Here is a 20,718-nt window from a genome sequence, read left to right as displayed (position 1 = left end):
GGGGGTGCAGGAGCCTATCTCAGCTGCATTCGGGCGGAAGGCGGGGGTACACCCTGGACAAGTCGACAACTCATCACAGGGCCAACACAGATAGACAGACAACATTCACACTCACATTCATATACATTTAATATATATATATTAGAGATGCGCGGATAGGCAATTATTTCATCCGCAACCGCATCAGAAAGTCGTCAACCATCCGCCATCCACCCGTTCTAACATTTAATCAGAACCGCACCCGCCCGTTGTTATATATCTAATATAGATTATGCAAGGCATTAGTGAGGTTATAAAGCTTTTGCCTGTTAAAGAAAGGAGACTGATCCAATGCAGAACAGACATTCGCGTGCCACGCTGTCACGGCCCAGACGCACACCAGTGCGCAATCATATGGGAGCCGCGCTGAGCGCACCTCCAAGCGCGTCTCGCTGCCGGCGACGGCCGGTTATGGGCCCGACGCTCCAGCGCCATCCATTTTCAGGGCTAGTTGATTCGGCAGGTGGGTTGTTACACACTCCTTAGCGGGTTCCGACTTCCATGGCCACCGTCCTGCTGTCTATATCAACCAGGGTGAGCCCCACCCCTTTCGTGAGCGCACTGCGCGCGGAGTGACCCCTGTTACGCGCCCCCGGCAACAGGGGTGGCGGGCAGGTAAGCTGCGCGGGCGGAGCGCGCGGAGTGACCCCTGTTACGAGCCCCCGGCCACGGGGGTGGCGGGCAGGTAAGCTGCTTACCTGCTGCGCGTGACGCCGGCCGCGGCGAAGGCGGACGAGGCGGGGTGTCGGTGCGGTGGGCGCGGTGGTGACCCTGGACGTGCGTCGGGCCCTTCTCGCGGATCACCTCAGCTACGGCTCCCGGTGGGGCCCTCTCGGGGGAAGGGGCCTCGGTCCCGGACCCCGGCGAGGCGTCCCTTCTCCGCTCCGTAAAAGTGTCCATCTCTTTTCTTTTTTTTTCTTCTGTTGTGGCATATGCTGCAGGTGCCTGCTCGTTTTTCGTATGTGGGTAACAACATTTAACTATGTATATATATTTACCAATTGGTTTAAATGCCACCCGCCTGAATCTATTTAAAATCTAATTTTTTTTTATTTCAACCGCCCGACCCGACCCGCGGATAAAATCTAATTTTTTTTTATTTCATCCGCCCAATCCGCGGACTCCGCGGTTGTGCCCGCAAACCGCGCATCTCTAATATATATATACCGTATTTTCCGCACTATAAGGCGCACCTAAAAACCACAATTTTTCTCAAAAGCTGACAGTGCGCCTAATAACCCGGTGCGCTTTATTACGATTCATTTTCATAAAGTTTCGGTCTCGCAACTTCGGTAAACAGCCGCCATCTTTTTTCCCGGTAGAACAGGAAGCGCTTCTTCTTCTACGCAAGCAACCGCCAAGGAAAGCACCCGCCCCCATAGAACAGGAAGCGCTTCACCCGCCCCCATAGAACAGGAAGCGCTTCACCCGCCCCCGGAAGAAGAAGAAAAAACGCGCGGATATCACCGTACGTTTCATTTCCTGTTTACATCTGTAAAGACCACAAAATGGCTCCTGCTAAACGATCCGGTTCATAAAAAGACGCAATCTCTCCATCCGCACACGGATTACTACCGTATTTCACAGCAACTGAACCGCACTGTGGAACGGGAGCACGTACGGTGAATATTCGCTCCACAGGGAATGAGAAGTCATCCTTCACTGTGGTTCTAGCTTGCCATGCTAACTTCCACTCATGGTGATATTCAAAAGGAAGACCTTGCCAAAAGAGACCTTTCCAGCCGGCGTCATCATAAAAGCTAACTCGAAGGGATGGATGGATGAAGAAAAGATGAGCGAGTGGTTAAGGGAAGTTTACGCGAAGAGGCCGGGTGGCTTTTTTCACACAGCTCCGAAGGCGAACACACCTTCACTAAGACGGGCAGACAGCCTCGGACGACATACGCCAACATTTGCCAGTGGATCGTAAATGCTTGGGCAGATATTTCGGTCACAACTGTGGTCCGAGCTTTCCGGAAGGCAGGATTCACAGAACAACAGCGACACTGACTCCCGATGACTTCTACGAGACGGAACCGGCCATTTTGGATCCCACGCTTGCGCAATTTTTCAATTCGGACACCGAAGACGAAGAATTCGAAGGATTTACGAATGAAGAATAACTTCAGAAGGTGAGCGCTATGTTTATTTTGTGTGTTGTGACATTAACGTTCGAGCAACATTATGTTGCTATTGTTCTACACCATTTTGAATTTTACTATGTTTGTGATTGCACATTTGCGTACATTTTGGGACAGAGTTGTTAGAACGCTGGTTTTCAATATATTATTAAAGTTTGACTGAACTATCTGACTGTTTTTTTGACATTCACTTTAGCGCAGCGTTTTTTTGACATTCACTTTAGCGCAGCGTAGGCGCGGCTTTTAGTCCGGGGCGGCTTATTGGTGGACAAAATTATGAAATATGTAATTCATAGAAGGTGCGGCTAATAATCCGGTGCGCCTTATAGTGCGGAAAATACGGTATATATATACATCTAATATACTTGATCATTTCAAAAGTAGCTCGTCTGCTGTAAAAGTATTGGCACCTCTGGTCTTAACATTTGTGTTACTCACTTTTTATGATAGTATTATATTTGTTGCATTATTAGATAATAAAGTTGAAATACTCAATAGCATGCAATACACGTATTTCTGTCTGTCACAATGAAAAGATTACATTTAGTAAATGATAAAATGCTTTATTGACTCGTATTATTTCAGGGCGTTCGCGGACCGCGTTAAATTATGTGGCGGGCCAAATCTGGCCCCCGGGCCTTGAGTTTGACACCTGTGTGCTAGTGTATCTAACATTGACTTGAGCTAGTCCTGGATTAAGAATCATCTTTGTTTGTTAGCTGTAGTGAGAAGGTAAATAATTTTACATAAGAATGTGTGAATTCAAATGAACTTGTATACCGGACATGTCTTTGTCACATGAAAAACGCTGAAGACTTACCCACGGTGCCGCTGTGCCCCTTATCGGCAGCCACCATAAGAGCCGACCGGCCACTGTTGTCAACCGCATTGATCTCCGGCCCGTGGCGAAGCACCAGCTGGAGCCCCGCGACGTCCTCGGCAAACGCAGCGGCATGCAGCGGGGTCCTGGCAATGACATCATTTACACAAAGGTTTTTGTTGCGCGGTAATTAAAGGTCTGTGAGGTGACGAGGTGATATAGCGCGGAATCTTCTACATCAGGAATGTCAAAGTGGTTTTCATTGAGGGCCACATGGCAGTTATGGCTGAGTTACCGCTTGTAACAGTGAATAATGGATGAATTTGCCTCTGGGTTTCATTATTAATTATACAAATTGTTTTAAGTATACTGTCGATTTTACAGTAAAAACTTTACATTTACAAAATTTTACTGTAAAATATAGTGTTTTTAATTTTTTTTACAACATTTTAATGTAAATGTAAAAACAGTACCACTGTATTTTGGGGGGTTTTTTTTACGGAAAAAGCTGGCAGCTTCGTTGCCAGAATTTTTGTGTTAAATTGACATTGGTTTTTACAACATGATATTGTTCATGGAAAAACAGTACAAGTTCTTTTCTTATTCTGGCAACTTAGTTGCCAGTTTTTCTACCGTAAAAACAAATGTACTGTCTTTCCATTTACAGTAATACACCGTTAAAAACAACAACCGTAGATTTTACAGTCAAAAACTGCCAGCTCAGTCAACAGAATTTCAACGCAAAAATCAGTAGTACCGTATTTTTCGGAGTATAAGTCGCACCGACCGAAAATGCATAATAAAGAAGGAAAAAAACATATATAAGTCGCACTGGAGTATAAGTCGCATTTTTTGGGGAAATGTATTTGATAAAAGCCAACACCAAGAATAGACATTTGAAAGGCAATTTAAAATAAATAAAGAATAGTGAACAACAGGCTGAATAAGTGTACGTTATATGAGGCATAAATAACCAACTGGTATGTTAACGTAACATATTATGGTAAGAGTCATTCAAATAACTATAACATATAGAACATGCTATACGTTTACCAAACAATCTGTCACTCCTAATCGCTAAATCCCGTGAAATCTTATACGTCTAGTCCAGGGGTGCTCATTACGTCGATCGCGAGCTACCGGTCGATCTCGGAGGGTGTGTCAGTCGATCACCAGCCAGGCATTAAAAAAATAGTCCTAAAAATGAGCGATCATAAATTTTCACTATGACGTCACTTTCGTCACTTGATTGACATTCACGGCACCCGAGGGTCTTCTGAGATGACGCTGGCTGCTGCCAGCTCATTAAAATGACCGACTGGAAGGCGAGAAACACTTTATTTCAACAGACTCTGGCGCCGTACCTGTCGTCAAAACTCCAAAGACCGACTGCACAGTTGCACAGTTGCGCTAACAAAATAAGAGTCTCAGAAAGCTGGCGTGCACAAGCTAGCAAGCTACGGAGTTTGCCGACAATGTATTTCTTGTAAAGTGTATACAAAGGAGTACAGAAGCTGGACAAATAAGATGCCAAAAACCAACCACTTTTATGTGGTATTGGACAGAAAGGAGGACTTTTTTTCTCCTCCATTCGAAAATGCGGACGTTATCAGCACCACTGTCTGATTCCTATCAATGCAAGTCATCAGAATCAGGTAATACACCAACTTATATTCTTGTCTTCATGAAAGAAAGGAATCTATATGTGTTAAACATGCTTGTATTATCTTTAAACACCTTTAACTTGTTAAGAATATTAACTATATGTGTTAAACATGCTTGTATTATCTTTAAACACCTTTAACTTGTTAACAATATTAACTATATGTGTTAAACATGCTTGTATTATCTTTAAACACCTTTAACTTGTTAACAATATTAACTATGTGTTAAACATGCTTGTATTATCATTAAACACCTTTAACTTGTTAACAATATTAACTATATGTGTTAAACATGCTTGCATTATCTTTAAACACCTTTAACTTGTTAACAATATTAACTATATGTGTTAAACATGCTTGCATTATCTTTAAACACCTTTAACTTGTTAACAATATTAACTATATGTATTAAACATACTTGTATTATCATTAAACACCTTTAATTTATTAACAATATTAACTATATGTGTTAAACATGCTTGCATTATCATTAAACACCTTTAACTTGTTAACAAAAACATATATTTCATAAATAAGTAAATATAAATGATATATATGAATGAAGTAGATCCCCACGACTTGATCAATTGAAAAGTAGCTCGCCTGCAGAAAAAGTGTGAGCACCCCTGCTCTAGTCTCTTACGTGAATGAGATCAATAATATTATTTGATATTTTACGCTAATGTGTTAATCATTTCACACATAAGTCGCTCCTGAGTATAAGTCGCACGCCCGCCAAACCATGAAAAAAACTGCGACTTATAGTCCGAAAAATACGGTAGTTTTTTAAAATTTACAGTAATATGCTGTAAACAACGTAAAATGTATTGTCATTTTTATTAATTTGATGGGTAGTTTGCTGTAAAGTTAAGTATTTTTATTTAGACAAAACCATGTTTGGAAAGCATGATCATATACTGTAATATTTGTTGCAATATTGGTTACTATTAAAGTTTAAAAGGCATGCAATTTCAAGCAGCGCATATATTTTTTCTGTGGAATTGAAAAAAAAATCAATTACATTTAGTGAGAAAATATGAAGTACTTTATTGACACATATCATTTCCAGGTGTTTGTTGGCCAGGTAAAATGATGTGGCGGGCCTTGAGTTTGACACCTGTGTTCTAGATAAATATTAAGTCATAGATTTTTGTGGTCCCACCTTCCTTTGGCATCTCTGGTGTTCATCATGTGGAGTTCGGCACATTCAAGAAGCCGCTCGGCAGCACCGCTGTGGCCATTCATCCTGTTGGCAATGTGCATGAATAATATTAGAATCCCTAATGAAGAAAGTCTCCTCAAACCTCGTGCACGTGTGAACCAGGTGAGACCTGGTTGTTAGTATGGTCAGGTTGGCAAGGTTGTCTGCTCCACCTCACAAAGGACAACTATGTTTATTTAAAAAATGGTACACATATGAAAAGTTACAAAGGAGCGGTAAAAGTTTGATCATGTTTATCTTTAGTGAATATGCCGACCTAGAATGATGTTAAAATTAGAGATGTCCGCTGATATTATCGGCCGATAAATGCTTTAAAATGTAGTATCGGAAATGATCGGTATCGGTTTCAAAAAGTAAAATTTATGACTTTTTAAAAGACCGCTGTACGGAGTGGTACACGGACATAGGGAGGAGTACAGAGCGCCAATAAACCTTAAAGGCACTGCCTTTGCACGGCTTTTCACACACACACACAAGTGAATGCAAGCCATACTTGGTCAACAACCATACAGGTCACACTGAGGGTGGCCGTATAAACAACTTTAACTCTGTTACAAATATGCGCCACACTGTGAACCCACACCAAACAAGAATGACAAACACATTTCTGGTAGAACATCCGCACCGTAACACAACAGAACAAATACCCAGAACCCCTTGCAGCACTAACTCTTCCGGGACGCTACAATATACACCCCCCCTCCACCTCAACCTCCTTATGCTCTCTCGGGGAGAGCATGTCCCAAATTCCAAGCTGCTGTTTTGAGGCATGTTAAAAAAAATAATGCACTTTGTGACTTCAATAATAAATATGGCAGTGCCATGTTGGCACTTTTTTTCCATAACTTGATTTGATTTATTTTGGAAAACCTTGTTACATTGCTTAATGCATCCAGCGGGATACCACAACAAAATTAGGCATAATAATGTGTTAATTCTACGACTGTATATATTGGTATCGGTTGATATCGGTATCAGTAATTAAGAGTTGGACAATATCGAAATATCGTCAAAAAAGCCATTATCGGACATCTCTTATCTTTTCCCATAACTTGAGTTGATTTATTTTGGAAAACCTTGTTACATAGTTTAATGCATCCAGCGGGGCATCACAACAAAATTAGGCATAATAATGTGTTAATTCTACGACTGTATATATTGGTATCGGTTGATATCGGTATCAGTAATTAAGAGTTGAACAATATCGAAATATCGGCAAAAAAGCCATTATCGGACATCTCTTATCTTTTCCCATAATTTGAGTTGATTTATTTTGGAAAACCTTGTTACATTGTTTAATGCATCCAGCGGGGCATCACAACAAAATTAGGCATAATAATGTGTTAATTCCACCACTGTATATATTGTTATCGGTTGATATCGGAATCGGTAATTAAGAGTTGGACAATATAGGAATATCGGATATCCTCAAAAAAGCCATTATCGGACATCTCAAATTTTTTCCCATAACTTGAGTTGATTTATTTTGGAAAACCTTGTTACATTGTTTAATGCATCCAGCACGATACCACAACAAAATTAGGCATAATAATGTGTTAATTCTACGACTGTATATATTGGTATCGGTTGATATCGGTATCAGTAATTAAGAGTTGGACAATATCGAAATATCGTCAAAAAAGCCATTATCGGACATCTCTTATCTTTTCCCATAATTTGAGTTGATTTATTTTGGAAAACCTTGTTACATAGTTTAATGCATCCAGCGGGATACCACAACAAAATTAGGCATAATAATGTGTTACGGTAATTCCACAACTGTATATATCGGTATCGGTTGATATCGGGATCGGTAATTAAGAGTTGGACAATATCGGATATCGGCAAAAAAGTCATTATCGGACAGCTCTAGTTAAAATACCAGTATATTGTATGCTAGTGTTGTCAATGTTTGTTATGGGGATCTGACCTTATGATTAAAGGGTGTAACGATACGATGTGGATATTGTTCTGATACACACTTTCAGGATGTCTATATTTCAGCATCAAGGCGAGCACTGTTGTGTACCTCTGACAACAAATACTATAATGTGGGACCTTCAAGTTAACAATAAAAAAGCATGTTTCAGTTCCCATAGAATACTCACAGAGCACAGTGCAGGGGGGTGAAAGGGTTTCCCTCTTCGTGAATAAATGTTTTAAATTCAAGTAAAACCTCCAAACAGTCTTCATGCCCTGAGAACAACAACAACAGCATGACGTCATTCAAACATGACATCGTCACATCCAGTGGATCTAACCAAAACCTTTGTAAGCAGCCCAGTGTAGCGGGGTGAATTGTTTGTTGTCCAGCAGTTTGTCCTGTGGCTCCGTCGCCGCGGCGGCCTGCACCAGACTGATCAGAACCTTGGCGTGCCCCCTGGAGGCGGCGTAGTGCAGCGGCGCCCGACCCAGGATGTCGCGACACAGTGCGGACGCTTTGTGCTCCAGCAGGGCCGTCACGCAGTCGTCGTAGCCCAACAACGCCTGGGAAAAAAAAACAAGGATGATGACGAAACAACAATATTATATACATAAATATAAACATATTGCAACCTGTTGTGAGAATGAGATATTTTTAAGTGTTCTTTTTTTAATCCATAGTCATGTTTAATTCAGCTAGTACTTTCCCATGTAGTGCGTCTTCTCGTAAACTCCTTGCTTTTATCTTATGTCCGCTAGTAAACTCTTGGTTTTGTCTTACGGGCCTCGATTTGTCGGCTCACAGGGCTGTTTTGGCCAGTTCCTTATCCGTTTTTGAAGAAGCAGCTGTGCTGTTTTCGCTCTACATAAGCTGACTCTTTTTGTTTGGATTCAGACTAGGGATGTCCCGATCCAGGTTTTTGCACTTCCGATCCGATACCGATATTGTTTTTGCATTTCCGATCCGATACCGATACTGACCGATACCGATACTGACCGATACTGGCCTATCCGAGCATGTATTAAAGTTTAAAGTTATATAGCCTACTTAGTTGTCAGAATCATGTTGAAAAGGGTTTTAGTACCGTATTTTCCGCACTATAAGGCGCACCTAAAAACCACAAATTTTCTCAAAAGCTGACAGTGCGCCTTATAACCCGGTGCGCTTTATATATGGATAAATATTAAGATTCATTTTCATAAAGTTTCGGTCTCGCAACTTCGGTAAACAGCCGCCATCTTTTTTCCCGGTAGAACAGGAAGCGCTTCTTCTTCTACGCAAGCAACCGCCAAGGTAAGCACCCGCCCCCATAGAACAGGAAGCGCTTCTTCTTCTACTGTAAGCAACCACCCGCCCGCGTAGAAGAAGAAAAAGCGCGCGGATATACCGTACGTTTCATTTCCTTTGTGTGTTTACATCTGTAAAGACCACAAAATGGCTCCTACCAAGTGACAGGGATCCGGTTCATGAAAAGACGCAATCTCTCCATCCGCACACGGATTACTATTTCACAGCAACTGATATTCCTGTGAACCGCACTGTGGATACAACGGGAGCACGTACGGTGAATATTCGCACCACAGGGAATGAGAAGTCATCCTTCACTGTGGTTCTAGCTTGCCATGCTAATGGCCAGAAACTTCCACCCATGGTGATATTCAAAAGGAAGACCTTGCCAAAAGAGACCTTTCCAGCCGGCGTCATCATAAAAGCTAACTCGAAGGGATGGATGAAGAAAAGATGAGCGAGTGGTTAAGGTAAGTTTAAGTTTACGCAAAGAGGCCGGGTGGCTTTTTTCACGCAGCTCCGTCCATGTTGATATACGATTCCATGACTGTTTTTTTGACATTCCTTTAGCGCAGTTAGATGCGGCTTACAACACGGGGCGGCTTATAGGTGGACAAAGTTTTGAAATATGCCGTTCATTGAAGGCGCGGCTTATAACCCAGGGCGCCTTATGGTGCGGAAAATACGGTACTCTTGATAACAACTAGCCAGCTGAATTAGGGGAGTTTGAATAATACACAATGGTTGGTAACAAGAAACTGACCTGTTTATTCAAGGATAAACACAAAATAGACAAAATTATACATGACAAACAGAAATGGCATCATTGAACTAGGGCTGGGCGATATGGCCTTTTTTTAATATTGCGATATTTTAAGGCCATATTGCGATACACAATATATATCTGGATATTTTGCCTTAGCCTTGAATGAACACTTGATGCATATAATCACAGCAGTATGATGATTCTATGTGTTTTGATTGATTGATTGATTGAGACTTTTATTAGTAGGTTGCACAGTGAAGTACATATTCCGTACAATTGACCACTAAATGGTAACACCCCAATAAGTTTTTCAACTTGTTTAAGTCGGGGTCCACTTAAATTGATTCATGATACAGATATATACTATCAGATATATACTATCATCATAATACAGTCATCACACAAGATAATCACATTGAATTATTTACATTATTTATAATCCAGGGTGTGGAGGGGGGCGCCGGATGTAAGTGTCAAAAAGACAGCCAAAAGAGTTTGATATGAGAATAAATCTAAAGTTAAAATATAGGGTAGAAATGCACCCATTTGCAGGAAATGTAGTCTTGATTTTCAAAATGTTCTTTCAAGGCTTGCATGTCTACATTAAAACATTCTTCTTCATACTGCATTAATATATGCTACTTTTAAACTTTCATGCAGAGAAGGAAATCACAACTAAAAAAAATCACTAATTTTTTCATACGGTGTTGATGTGGAAATTTTTGCCTCAGCATTTTGATGGTGTGGACGTGTGGCACCGAATGGAGATAAGCATCTCGACAGACGTCACAATATTTGAACAATGATGACGAAAACTGTTTTCTCTGTCGTGTCCGTGTGTCGAAAATTGTTATGCGCTTATTTTCTTATTTGATTTTGTGCGTGGCATAGATTTGCTGTGCGCAGAGGACGCTTAAACAGTGCGCACAGGCGAGCACCTTAGAGGGAGCGTTGCTCGCACGGCTGCGCTAGCATCACAGCTAACGTTAGCCATGCTGCTACCTCTCTGCTCGGGGAGGACGTATGCGTATGTGACGTATGACGTGACAGTATGTGACGTGTGTAAGAAGGTGCACTTGCTGTCTGTGAGAGGGAGACACAGGAAAGAGTGAGAAGAGCCTGTCGTGTAATGCCAGCAGCTAAAAGCAACTGCGTGAGAATTCACAGACTTGTGGATGTGTTGAAGGTGTGCTGGAAAATGCGGAACGGAAATTACGGCGCGGAAAAAAAGTGGAATGTATTATTTAAATCGGTGCGTTGGAAAACACGGACCGGAGTTTTTTTTTAAACTGGATCTGGATCGGCATTTTCCCATGCCTTGCCGATACGCAATTTTTGGCAAATATCGGCAGCCGATCCGATCCAAATATCGGATCGGGACATCCCTAATTCAGACCTCGCTTACTAATGCTCTTGTCGCATTGTAAGGGCTGGTCTCCTGAAGCTTCAGTAAAACTTGGTATTGTACTATTCTGTCTCTGGGGTCCTTCTTACTCAACATATATGTCATACAAAAGAACTTGGGATTGACCAGTGTGTTTTATTCCCTGAGAGGAAGACTGGTCATTATAGTACCATGTCTGCCAGAGCATAAGAAGACAAGCAGCTGTATTTGGCGGCCATTCAGACCCCTCTCGTTATTCCTTTAAAAAAACACTGACTAGCGACAAATTTAGTAAAGGGAATTTTGGGGAGACTGAAACAAAACTGCTCTTATGTAAGAGCACTTGTTTGTAAAATACAACAACAAAAAGAAGCTACAGAATAAAGTGTTGTTTTTCTTCAAATGCTCCATGCCCAATTATGCAAAATACCGCCACAAATAGATTGCAGTAGTGAGAAACACTACAATGAATTGACAAACAATCGACAGAAAATAAGTCTTAGTTGTTTTTTTTTATCGATTATTATTGTGTCAATTCTTTCATGGGATCATAAAAGGAAGGCGTTAGGTTTCAATGAACTTATAAACACGTTACTTTATAGACACGCTGCGGTTCAATTAAACCAGGGGTGTTCACACTTTTTCTGCAGGCGAGCTACTTTTCAATTGACCAAGTGGAGGGGATCTACCTCATTCATATACAGTGGGGCAAAAAAGTATTTAGTCAGCCACCAATTGTGCAAGTTCTCCCACTTAAAATGATGACAGAGGTCTGTCATTTTCATCATAGGTACACTTCAACTGTGAGAGACAGAATGTGAAAAAAAAATGCAGGAATTCACATTGTAGGATTTTTAAAGAATTTATTTGTAAATTATGGTGGAAAATAAGTATTTGGTCAATAACAAAAATTCAACTCAATACTTTGTAATATAACCTTTGTTGGCAATAACAGAGGTCAAACGATTACTATAGGTCTTTACCAGGTTTGCACACACAGTAGCTGGTATTTTGGCCCATTCCTCCATGCAGATCTTCTCGAGAGCAGTGATGTTTTGGTGCTGTCGCCGAGCAACACGGACTTTCAACTCCCTCCACAGATTTTCTGTGGGGTTGAGGTCTGGAGACTGTCTAGGCCACTCCAGGACTTTCAAATGCTTCTTACGGAGCCACTCCTTCGTTGCCCGGGCGGTGTGTTTGGGATCATTGTCATGCTGGAAGACCCAGCCACGTTTCATCTTCAAAGCTCTCACTGATGGAAGGAGGTTTTGGCTCAAAATCTCACGATACATGGCCCCATTCATTCTTTCCTTAACACGGATCAGTCGGCCTGTCCCCTTAGCAGAAAAACAGCCCCAAAGCATGATGTTTCCACCCCCATGCTTCACAGTAGGTATGGTGTTCTTGGGATGCAACTCAGTATTCTTCTTCCTCCAAACACGACTAGTTGAGTTTATACCAAAAAGTTCTATTTTGGTTTCATCTGACCACATGACATTCTCCCAATCCTCTGCTGTATCATCCATGTGCTCTCTGGCAAACTTCAGACGGGCTGGCTTAAGCAGGGGGACACGTCTGGCCCTGCAGGATTTGATTCCCGGTCAGCGTAGTGTGTTACTGATGGTAACCTTTGTTACTTTGGTCCCAGCTCTCTGCAGGTCATTCACCAGGTCCCCCCGTGTGGTTCTGGGATTTTTGCTCACCGTTCTCATGATCATTTTGACCCCACGGGATGAGATCTTACGTGGAGCCCCAGATCGAGGGAGATTATCAGTGGTCTTGTATGTCTTCCATTTTCTGATAATTGCTCCCACAGTTGATTTTTTCACACCAAGCTGCTTGCCTATTGTAGATTCACTCTTCACAGTCTGGTGCAGGTCTACAATTCTTTTCCTGGTGTACTTCGACAGCTCTTTGGTCTTGGCCATAGTGGAGTTTGGAGTCTGACTGTTTGAGGCTGTGGACAGGTGTCTTTTATACAGATAACGAGTTCAAATAGGTGCCATTAATACAGGTAACGAGTGGAGGACAGAAGAGCTTCTTAAAGAAGAAGTTACAGGTCTGTGAGAGCCAGAGATCTTCCTTGTTCGAAGTGACCAAATACTTATTTTCCACCATAATTTACAAATAAATTCTTTAAAATTCCTACAATGTGAATTCCTGGATTTTTTTTCACATTCTGTCTCTCACAGTTGAAGTGTACCTATGATGAAAATGACAGACCTCTGTCATCATTTTAAGTGGGAGAACTTGCACAATCGGTGGCTGACTAAATACTTTTTTGCCCCACTGTATATCATTCATATTTATTTATTCATGAAAGAGAGGTTTTTGTTAACAAGTTAAAGGTGTTTAATGACAATACAAGCATGTTAAACACATAGATTCCTCTCTTTCATGAAGACAAGAATATAAGTTGACGTACCCCTCTGTGCAACGCCGTGCTGCCTCTCTTGTCCTTGGCGTCGGGCAAGGCCTCCTTCGCCAACAGGAAGCAGACACAGTCTGTGTGGCCCCCGAGAACGGCGAGCATCAGCGGGGTCCTGCGGCGACAAAAGGAGAGTTGTCATTGAAAACTTTAAGAGTGAAGACGGCGGCGGTCGACGCCGAGAGAAGCACTCACTGGCCGAACTTGTCCACGACGTTGGCGAGGTCGCCCTCCTCGCCGCATTCGATCATCTTGCGCAGGCAGTCGGAGTGACCGTGAGCAGCTAAAGTCAGACACAAATGTTTGAGTTCAATAAGTCCACCTCCAGTAAAACAATTACACGGTTAGAGACCATCACAAAGTATATATCAGACAATTAACGCCTTTAATTAATAGAGTCTCCAACTGGTTACATTACAGCAGTTTTAATCAGTGTTGGGACTAACGCGTTACAAAGTAACGCATTACTGTAACGCCGTTATTTTCGGCGGTACCTAGTAGTCTAATGCGTTATTTTTTATATTTAGTAACTCAGTTACCGTTGCTGCGTTATTTTCTGTTATTTTTTATGTAGTATCGGCTAGAAACAGAGAAGATCTGAGTGTGTTTTATTGGAGAGCTGCAGTGTCGTCCGTCTGAATCTTCCTGTGTCACAAGGGGAAGAAGAGGCGTGCTCTGAGTGAGTGGGTGGGAGGGTTGGGGGGGGGGGGGGGGGGGGGGGGGTGTATGTGTTCACTAGCAAGACATCATGGCGGAGCCGAAGTCGAGTTTCTTAACATGGAGATATTCTCACTACTTTTCTTTTGTCGAGCACCTAAAAAGAACATTTTAGTTAAATGTGAGTTGTGTCTTGGAGCAAAGATCCTATCTACTTCCCAAAACAGCAATTCAAATCTGCTGAAACAGCTACAAAAGCAACATGCTTCGACAAAGCTAGTAAAGAGAGACACACTTCACCTCCACCACCACCTAAGCAACTGCGGCTGGATTATAACGGAGGGACTGATAGCCAGGACAACGTTGGTAGAGCCATTGCAGGGTATGTGCTAGAAGACATGCAGGCTATTTCTACAGTGGAGTCACCCGCTTTCAGGCAGCTAATTAGCATGATACCGGGCTTCAAATGGCACCTGGACAGTGAGTACATAAAAATGGAAAGCGAGCTAAAGAAAACACTCCAAACTCTGCCTCTGCTCATCATTCAGCACTGAAGGTACACACACTCTGTCAATTCTCTTTCATTCTAAACTTCTAGAGTGTTTGATTATCACATCACTCTAAATGTATAGACTATAAAGTTCCCAAACATAAAGAGGGATCCTAGTCGGCCAGGCCAATCTTTCCTTATCTCTAAACTAAAACTGGGGACATGTGTAGAGTGTTCTGGGCTTCAGTACAGTGTTGATCTCCTGAAGACATGATTTTATTTCACAATTCCTTGAGAGAAAAAAATGCCTGGTTAGGCTTTGTGTATGTCATGTGAAGCCAGGTTTACAGCTATGTTGTTATTATGCTGTTTGTTACTTATGTATGTTATGTTGCAGCTATTTAAAATAGTTTTGTCAATTTGTTCTGGCCTGAAATAAATTGGCCCTTTGAAACATATCTTTGTCTTTGTGTGTTGTATGTAGACCACATTGCTTAGCAGAGTTCAGTGGTGCAAATGCATGTCAAGTTGATCAACACATTGTGTTATTCTCCAGTGCAATAACAGTACTAAAATTAAGGCTAAAAGGGCATTAATGGGAGCCTTAAAAAAAAAAGAAAAGAAAAAAAGAACGAACTAACTAGTTACTTTTCACAGTAACGCATTACTTTTTGGTGTTAGTAACTGAGTTACTTTTGAAATAAGGTAACTAGTAACTGTAACTAGTCACTGGTTTTCAGTAACTAAGCCAACATTGGTTTTAATACAGGCTATTTTATTAGGGATCCACAACCGATACGCGTTTCCTTGTGCAAACCTGGACAGTTAGTAAACATCTAAATCGGGGGTTCTAAATCTTTTTGACCTCGGGGTCCAACTTTTCTACTACAACGGGGCCCACTGAAATAATAACACTGAATTATTCATCTTACTTTTGATTGTAATCATATTCAATAATTATATCTAACCTACTTACAGTTTATTACCTTGTCAAATGATATGAAACCTTGTGTCAACAACAAAGATTATTTTAAAGGCTGGTTACAAAAATAAATACCTATCAAATACACTAAATGATGAGAAATACATTTACATACAATTACACAGGGCTAAAATAAATACATTCTAACAAAATTATTAACTAATAATATATAAGTTTCTTAAATACACTTTGAATGCAAATGTAAATAAAGCTTTACCACTTTAGTCATACTTTTTGCACTTAAACTTCTCTATGACTTTAGCTCCAGACTTATTCTGTTGGTTTGAGGTTGTCATTACTGCCACAAGTGGTGAAAAGGTGAATTACAACTGAGTACTGCCGTGGCCTATAGCTGAGAAACAGATACTTTTTGGGCCCTATGGTTAACAAACACGGATGTAAATGTCCCCCAATAAGCACACAAGGTTGGTGTTAAATGGTATTTTAGTCAAATCATTGACAAAAACAACAAGTAAACATGGTATGGCTACTAAGAGCGAGAAGATACAAAACACCTAAGCACACGAGCTAGACATACGTAATATGTGCCGTTATAGATGTCAACATAAACAAGTATTCAATTATAGTGGCATATTACTTACACATACAGAAAGTATCCAGAAACAAATGTGTCCACATAATTCAATTTACCGAGTCATGAGCTTAACTTCATGGATTATTGTGGCCACGACATGACACCAAAAAATAATGACCACTCCACTTCAACAAAGACTGCATTCATTCATTTCAGATGGCTAATGTGAGACATATTTGACTATGCCAGGGGACGGCAACCCGCGGCTCCGGAGCCGCATGCGGCTCTTTGATCACTCTGATGCGGCTCAGCAGCTTACTTGCTGAACCCCCCAATTTCCTGTGAGACTTCCGGATTTCAGTGCCTCTCGCAGAAAACTCCCGGGATTAATATTCACCGATTTTCAACCTTACAGCTATAATAATGGTGTGCCACGATGGTACAACATTTGGCGCTCTCTACAATCTGTATTAACAACGTGCCAGCCCAATACTTGTTAAACAATATGCATCTTCTGCTTGCACACGTACGTGACAGCAATGCATACTTGGTCAACAGCCACACAGGTTACACTGACGGTGACCATATAAAACAACTTTAACACTCTTACTAATAATGCGCCACACTTTGAACCAAAACCAAACAAGAATGACAGACACATTTCGGGAGAACATCTGCACCTTAACACAACATAAACACAACAGAACAAACACCCAGAATCCCATGAAGTCCTGACTCTTCCGGGCTACATTATACACCCCTGCTACCACCAAACCCCGCCCCCACCCCAACCCTGCTCCCTCACACATCAACCCCCCCCCCCCCCCCGTGCGTCGGTTGAGGTGGGCGGGGTTTGGTAGCGGGGGTGTATAATGTAGCCTGGAAGAGTTAGGGCTGCATGGGATTCTGGGTATTTGTCCTGTTGTGTTTATGTTGCGTTACGGTGCAGATGTTCTCCCGAAATGTGTTTGTCATTCTTGTTTGGTGTGGGTTCACAGTGTGGCGCATTATTAGTAAGAGTGTTATAGTTTTTTTTATACCGCCACCGTCAGTGTAACCTGTGTGGTTGTTGACCAAGTATGCCTTGCTGTCACCTACGTGAGCAAGCGGAAACACCATACAATGTGTGGCTGATCAGGCACGCTGGTTGTAGTGGGTGCTATGTGCTGTACCATCATGGCACGCATGACGCTGACAAGCATACTTGTCAACCCTCCCGAATTTTCCGGGAGACTCCCGAAATTCAGCGCCTCTCCCGAAAACCTCCCGGGACAAATATTCTCCCGAAAATCTCCCGATTTTCAGCCGGAGCTGGAAGCCACGCCCCCTCCAGCTCCATGCGGACCTGAGTGAGGACAGCCTTTTTTCATGACGGGAGGACAACAGGGTGACAAGAACTAAATCATCCAGACTAGAGATAAATTGTATTATTATGTTTATCTTACCTAAAAATAAATATATTTATTAATTAAAAAATACATTTTTACTATATTTTGCTAAAAACATCAAAATTAATTGTATTTTTTTTGTATTTTTTCGTGACTCCTTATTACGTCCAGCCATAGAATTATACATTAAAATAAACATATTTGAAATAATTGATTTTAAATGATCATAATAATTCATTTAAAATGACCATATTTAATTATTAAAATAATTGCTTGTTTATCAACAACTTTAGCATTTTATTTATTACATTTTGAAACTCTCAGAAGCCAAGTTATGTTATATTCCTTAATATTTATTTATGCAAGTTTGAAGTATTAATTATCTAAACACAGTTTTGTTTGCATATTTTCAGGATATATATATATATATATATATATATATATATATATATATATATATCCATCCATCCATCCATCCATCCATCTTATCCGAGGTCGGGTCGCGGGGGCAGCAGCCTAAGCAGGGAAGCCCAGACTTCCCTCTCCCCAGCCACTTCGTCCAGCTCTTCCTGTGGGACCCCGAGGCGTTCCCAGGCCAGCCGAGAGACATAGTCTTCCCAACGTGTCCTGGGTCTTCCCCGCGGCCTCCTACCGGTCGGACGTGCCCTAAACACCTCCCTAGGGAGGCGTTCGGGTGGCATCCTAACCAGATGCCCGAACCACCTCATCTGGCTCCTCTCGATGTGGAGGAGCAGCGGCTTTACTTTGAGCTCCCCCCGGATGGCAGAGCTTCTCACCCTATCTCTAAGGGAGAGCCCCGCCACCCGGCGGAGGAAACTCATTTCGGCCGCTTGTACCCGTGATCTTGTCCTTTCGGTCATAACCCAAAGCTCATGACCATAGGTGAGGATGGGAACGTAGATCGACTGGTAAATTGAGAGCTTTGCCTTCCGGCTCAGCTCCTTCTTCACCACAACGGATCGATACAGCGTCCGCATTACTGAAGACGCCGCACCGATCCGCCTGTCGATCTCACGATCCACTCTTCCCTCACTCGTGAACAAGACTCCGAGGTACTTGAACTCCTCCACTTGGGGCAAGATCTCCTCCCCAACCCGGAGATGGCACTCTATATATATATATATATATGTATGAAATACTTGACTTGGTGAATTCTAGCTGTCAATATACTCCTCCCCTCTTAACCACGCCCCCAACCACGCCCCGCTCCACCCCGACCACGCCCCGCCCCACCCCCGACCACGCCCCACCTCCCGAAATCGGAGGTCTCAAGGTTGGCAAGTATGCTGACAAGCGCCATTCAATTAAAACCCGCGTGCCGCACCACCTTACAAATTCCATATAAAAGGTGTGGGCAGCGTGTCTGAGACCCCTGGTTTATACATAGCACAAAGCAAAAAAAAAAACATTTAAGATTTCAAAAAATGTTTGCGGCTCCCATTGTTTTCTATAATTTGCGAAACGGGTCAAAATGGCTCTTTGACTGGTAAAGGTTGCCGACCCCTGGACTATGCAAATGGCTATGTGAGTTGTTGACAGCCATATTGTCTCCTACCTGCAACATGAATTGGGGTCCAGATGAAGCTGTTGTCGTTGATGAGACACGAGGCCCCCTGGGAGAGGAGCACCTCTACACAGCGGGCGTGGCCCTTCTGGGCGGCCACGTACAGCACAGAGCGCCCGGCGGCATCTTGCATATCCACGTAGGCGGCGGTTTCTGTCAGCACGCGCAGCGCCTGCCAGTGACCCCGCTCGGCCTGTGAAGGGGGAACAAGGGGTTTAGGCTCAGGAAGCTTGGAGCGAGAGTGGAGGTGGCGCCGAAGTGGAACTCACAGCGAGATGCAGGGGACTGATGGGAATACTGCTCTCTATGTCTCCTAGTGCATTGAAGGACATCTCCAGCAGCTAAAACACAAACAACATGCGTTTGAGAGTTTGACGTGGATCATTAAAACTCATAAGACACTAAATGCTCTGGGGACAAACTTTGATTTGGTGGGATGTCTGACCAAAAATAAGTCTAGAAATAAGTGAACTCCCCGCCCCTCTGTTGCGAGTTTGTCGTGATCAAATGTAACGTGTTTATGTGTGCATTGCATGGAGGTTTTTTCCCCACTCCAGACTAGGCCCTCTTAGAAGCCCAGTCTAGATTAGGGATGTCCCGATCCGATATTTGGATCGGATCGGCCGCCGATATTTGCCAAAAAATGCGTATCGGCAAGGCATAGGAAAATGCCGATCCAGATCCAGTTTAAAAAAAAACTCCGGTCCGTGTTTTCCAACGCACCGAATTAAATAATACATTCCACTTTTCTGCTGCTCCGTAATTTCCGTTCCGTATTTTCCAGCACACCTTCAACACATCCACAGGTCTGTGGAATCTCACGCAGTTGCTTTTAGCTGCTAGCATTACACGACAGGCTCTTCTCACTCTTTCCTGTGTCTCCCTCTCACAGACAGCAAGCGCACCTTCTTACACACGTCACATACTGTCACGACACACGTCACATACGTATACGTCCTCCCCGAGCAGAGAGGTAGCAGCATGGCTAACGTTAGCTGCGATGCTAGCGCAGCCGCTAAGGTGCGCGCCTGCTCAAGCGTCCTCTGCGCACGGCAAATCTATGCCACGCACAAAATCAAATAAAAAAATAAGCGCATAACAATTTTCGACACACGGACACGACAGAGAAAACCGTTTTCGTCATCATTGTTCAAATATTGTAACGTCTGTCGAGACGCTTATCTCCATTCGGTGCCACACGTCCACACCATCAAAATGCTGAGGCAAACATTTCCAGATCAACACCGTCTGAAAAAATTAGTGATCTATTTAGTTGTGATTTCCTTCTCTGCATGAAAGTTTAAAAGTAGCTTATATTAATGCAGTATGAAGAAGAATGTTTTAATGTAGACATGCAAGACTTGAAAGAAAATTTTGAAAATCAAGACTACATTTCCTGCAAATGG

The 20,718-nt window shown here is 42.4% G+C and overlaps 1 protein-coding gene across 2 annotated transcripts in view; it reads right to left on the bottom strand.

The window, feature by feature from the left end:
* The window catches only part of ankrd52a (ankyrin repeat domain 52a), a 102,681-nt gene that overhangs the window by 15,824 nt on the left and 66,139 nt on the right, over window positions 1-20,718 (bottom strand). For both annotated transcript variants that reach the window (XM_061925353.1, XM_061925360.1), the window contains 8 exons: window positions 19,582-19,653; window positions 19,304-19,505; window positions 13,871-13,958; window positions 13,673-13,790; window positions 8,154-8,373; window positions 7,995-8,082; window positions 5,827-5,910; window positions 3,001-3,146 (listed from right to left, as the gene is read on the bottom strand). In XM_061925353.1, the coding sequence (XP_061781337.1) occupies window positions 3,001-3,146; window positions 5,827-5,910; window positions 7,995-8,082; window positions 8,154-8,373; window positions 13,673-13,790; window positions 13,871-13,958; window positions 19,304-19,505; window positions 19,582-19,653 (1,018 nt within the window). The remainder of the gene's footprint in view (window positions 1-3,000; window positions 3,147-5,826; window positions 5,911-7,994; window positions 8,083-8,153; window positions 8,374-13,672; window positions 13,791-13,870; window positions 13,959-19,303; window positions 19,506-19,581; window positions 19,654-20,718) is intronic.

The sequence above is a fragment of the Nerophis lumbriciformis genome, linkage group LG01, assembly GCF_033978685.3.
Source record: "Nerophis lumbriciformis linkage group LG01, RoL_Nlum_v2.1, whole genome shotgun sequence".
Lineage (NCBI taxonomy): Eukaryota > Metazoa > Chordata > Actinopteri > Syngnathiformes > Syngnathidae > Nerophis > Nerophis lumbriciformis.
The sequence above is the reverse complement of the archived record's forward strand: the minus strand, read 5'-3'. Positions and strand labels throughout refer to the sequence as shown.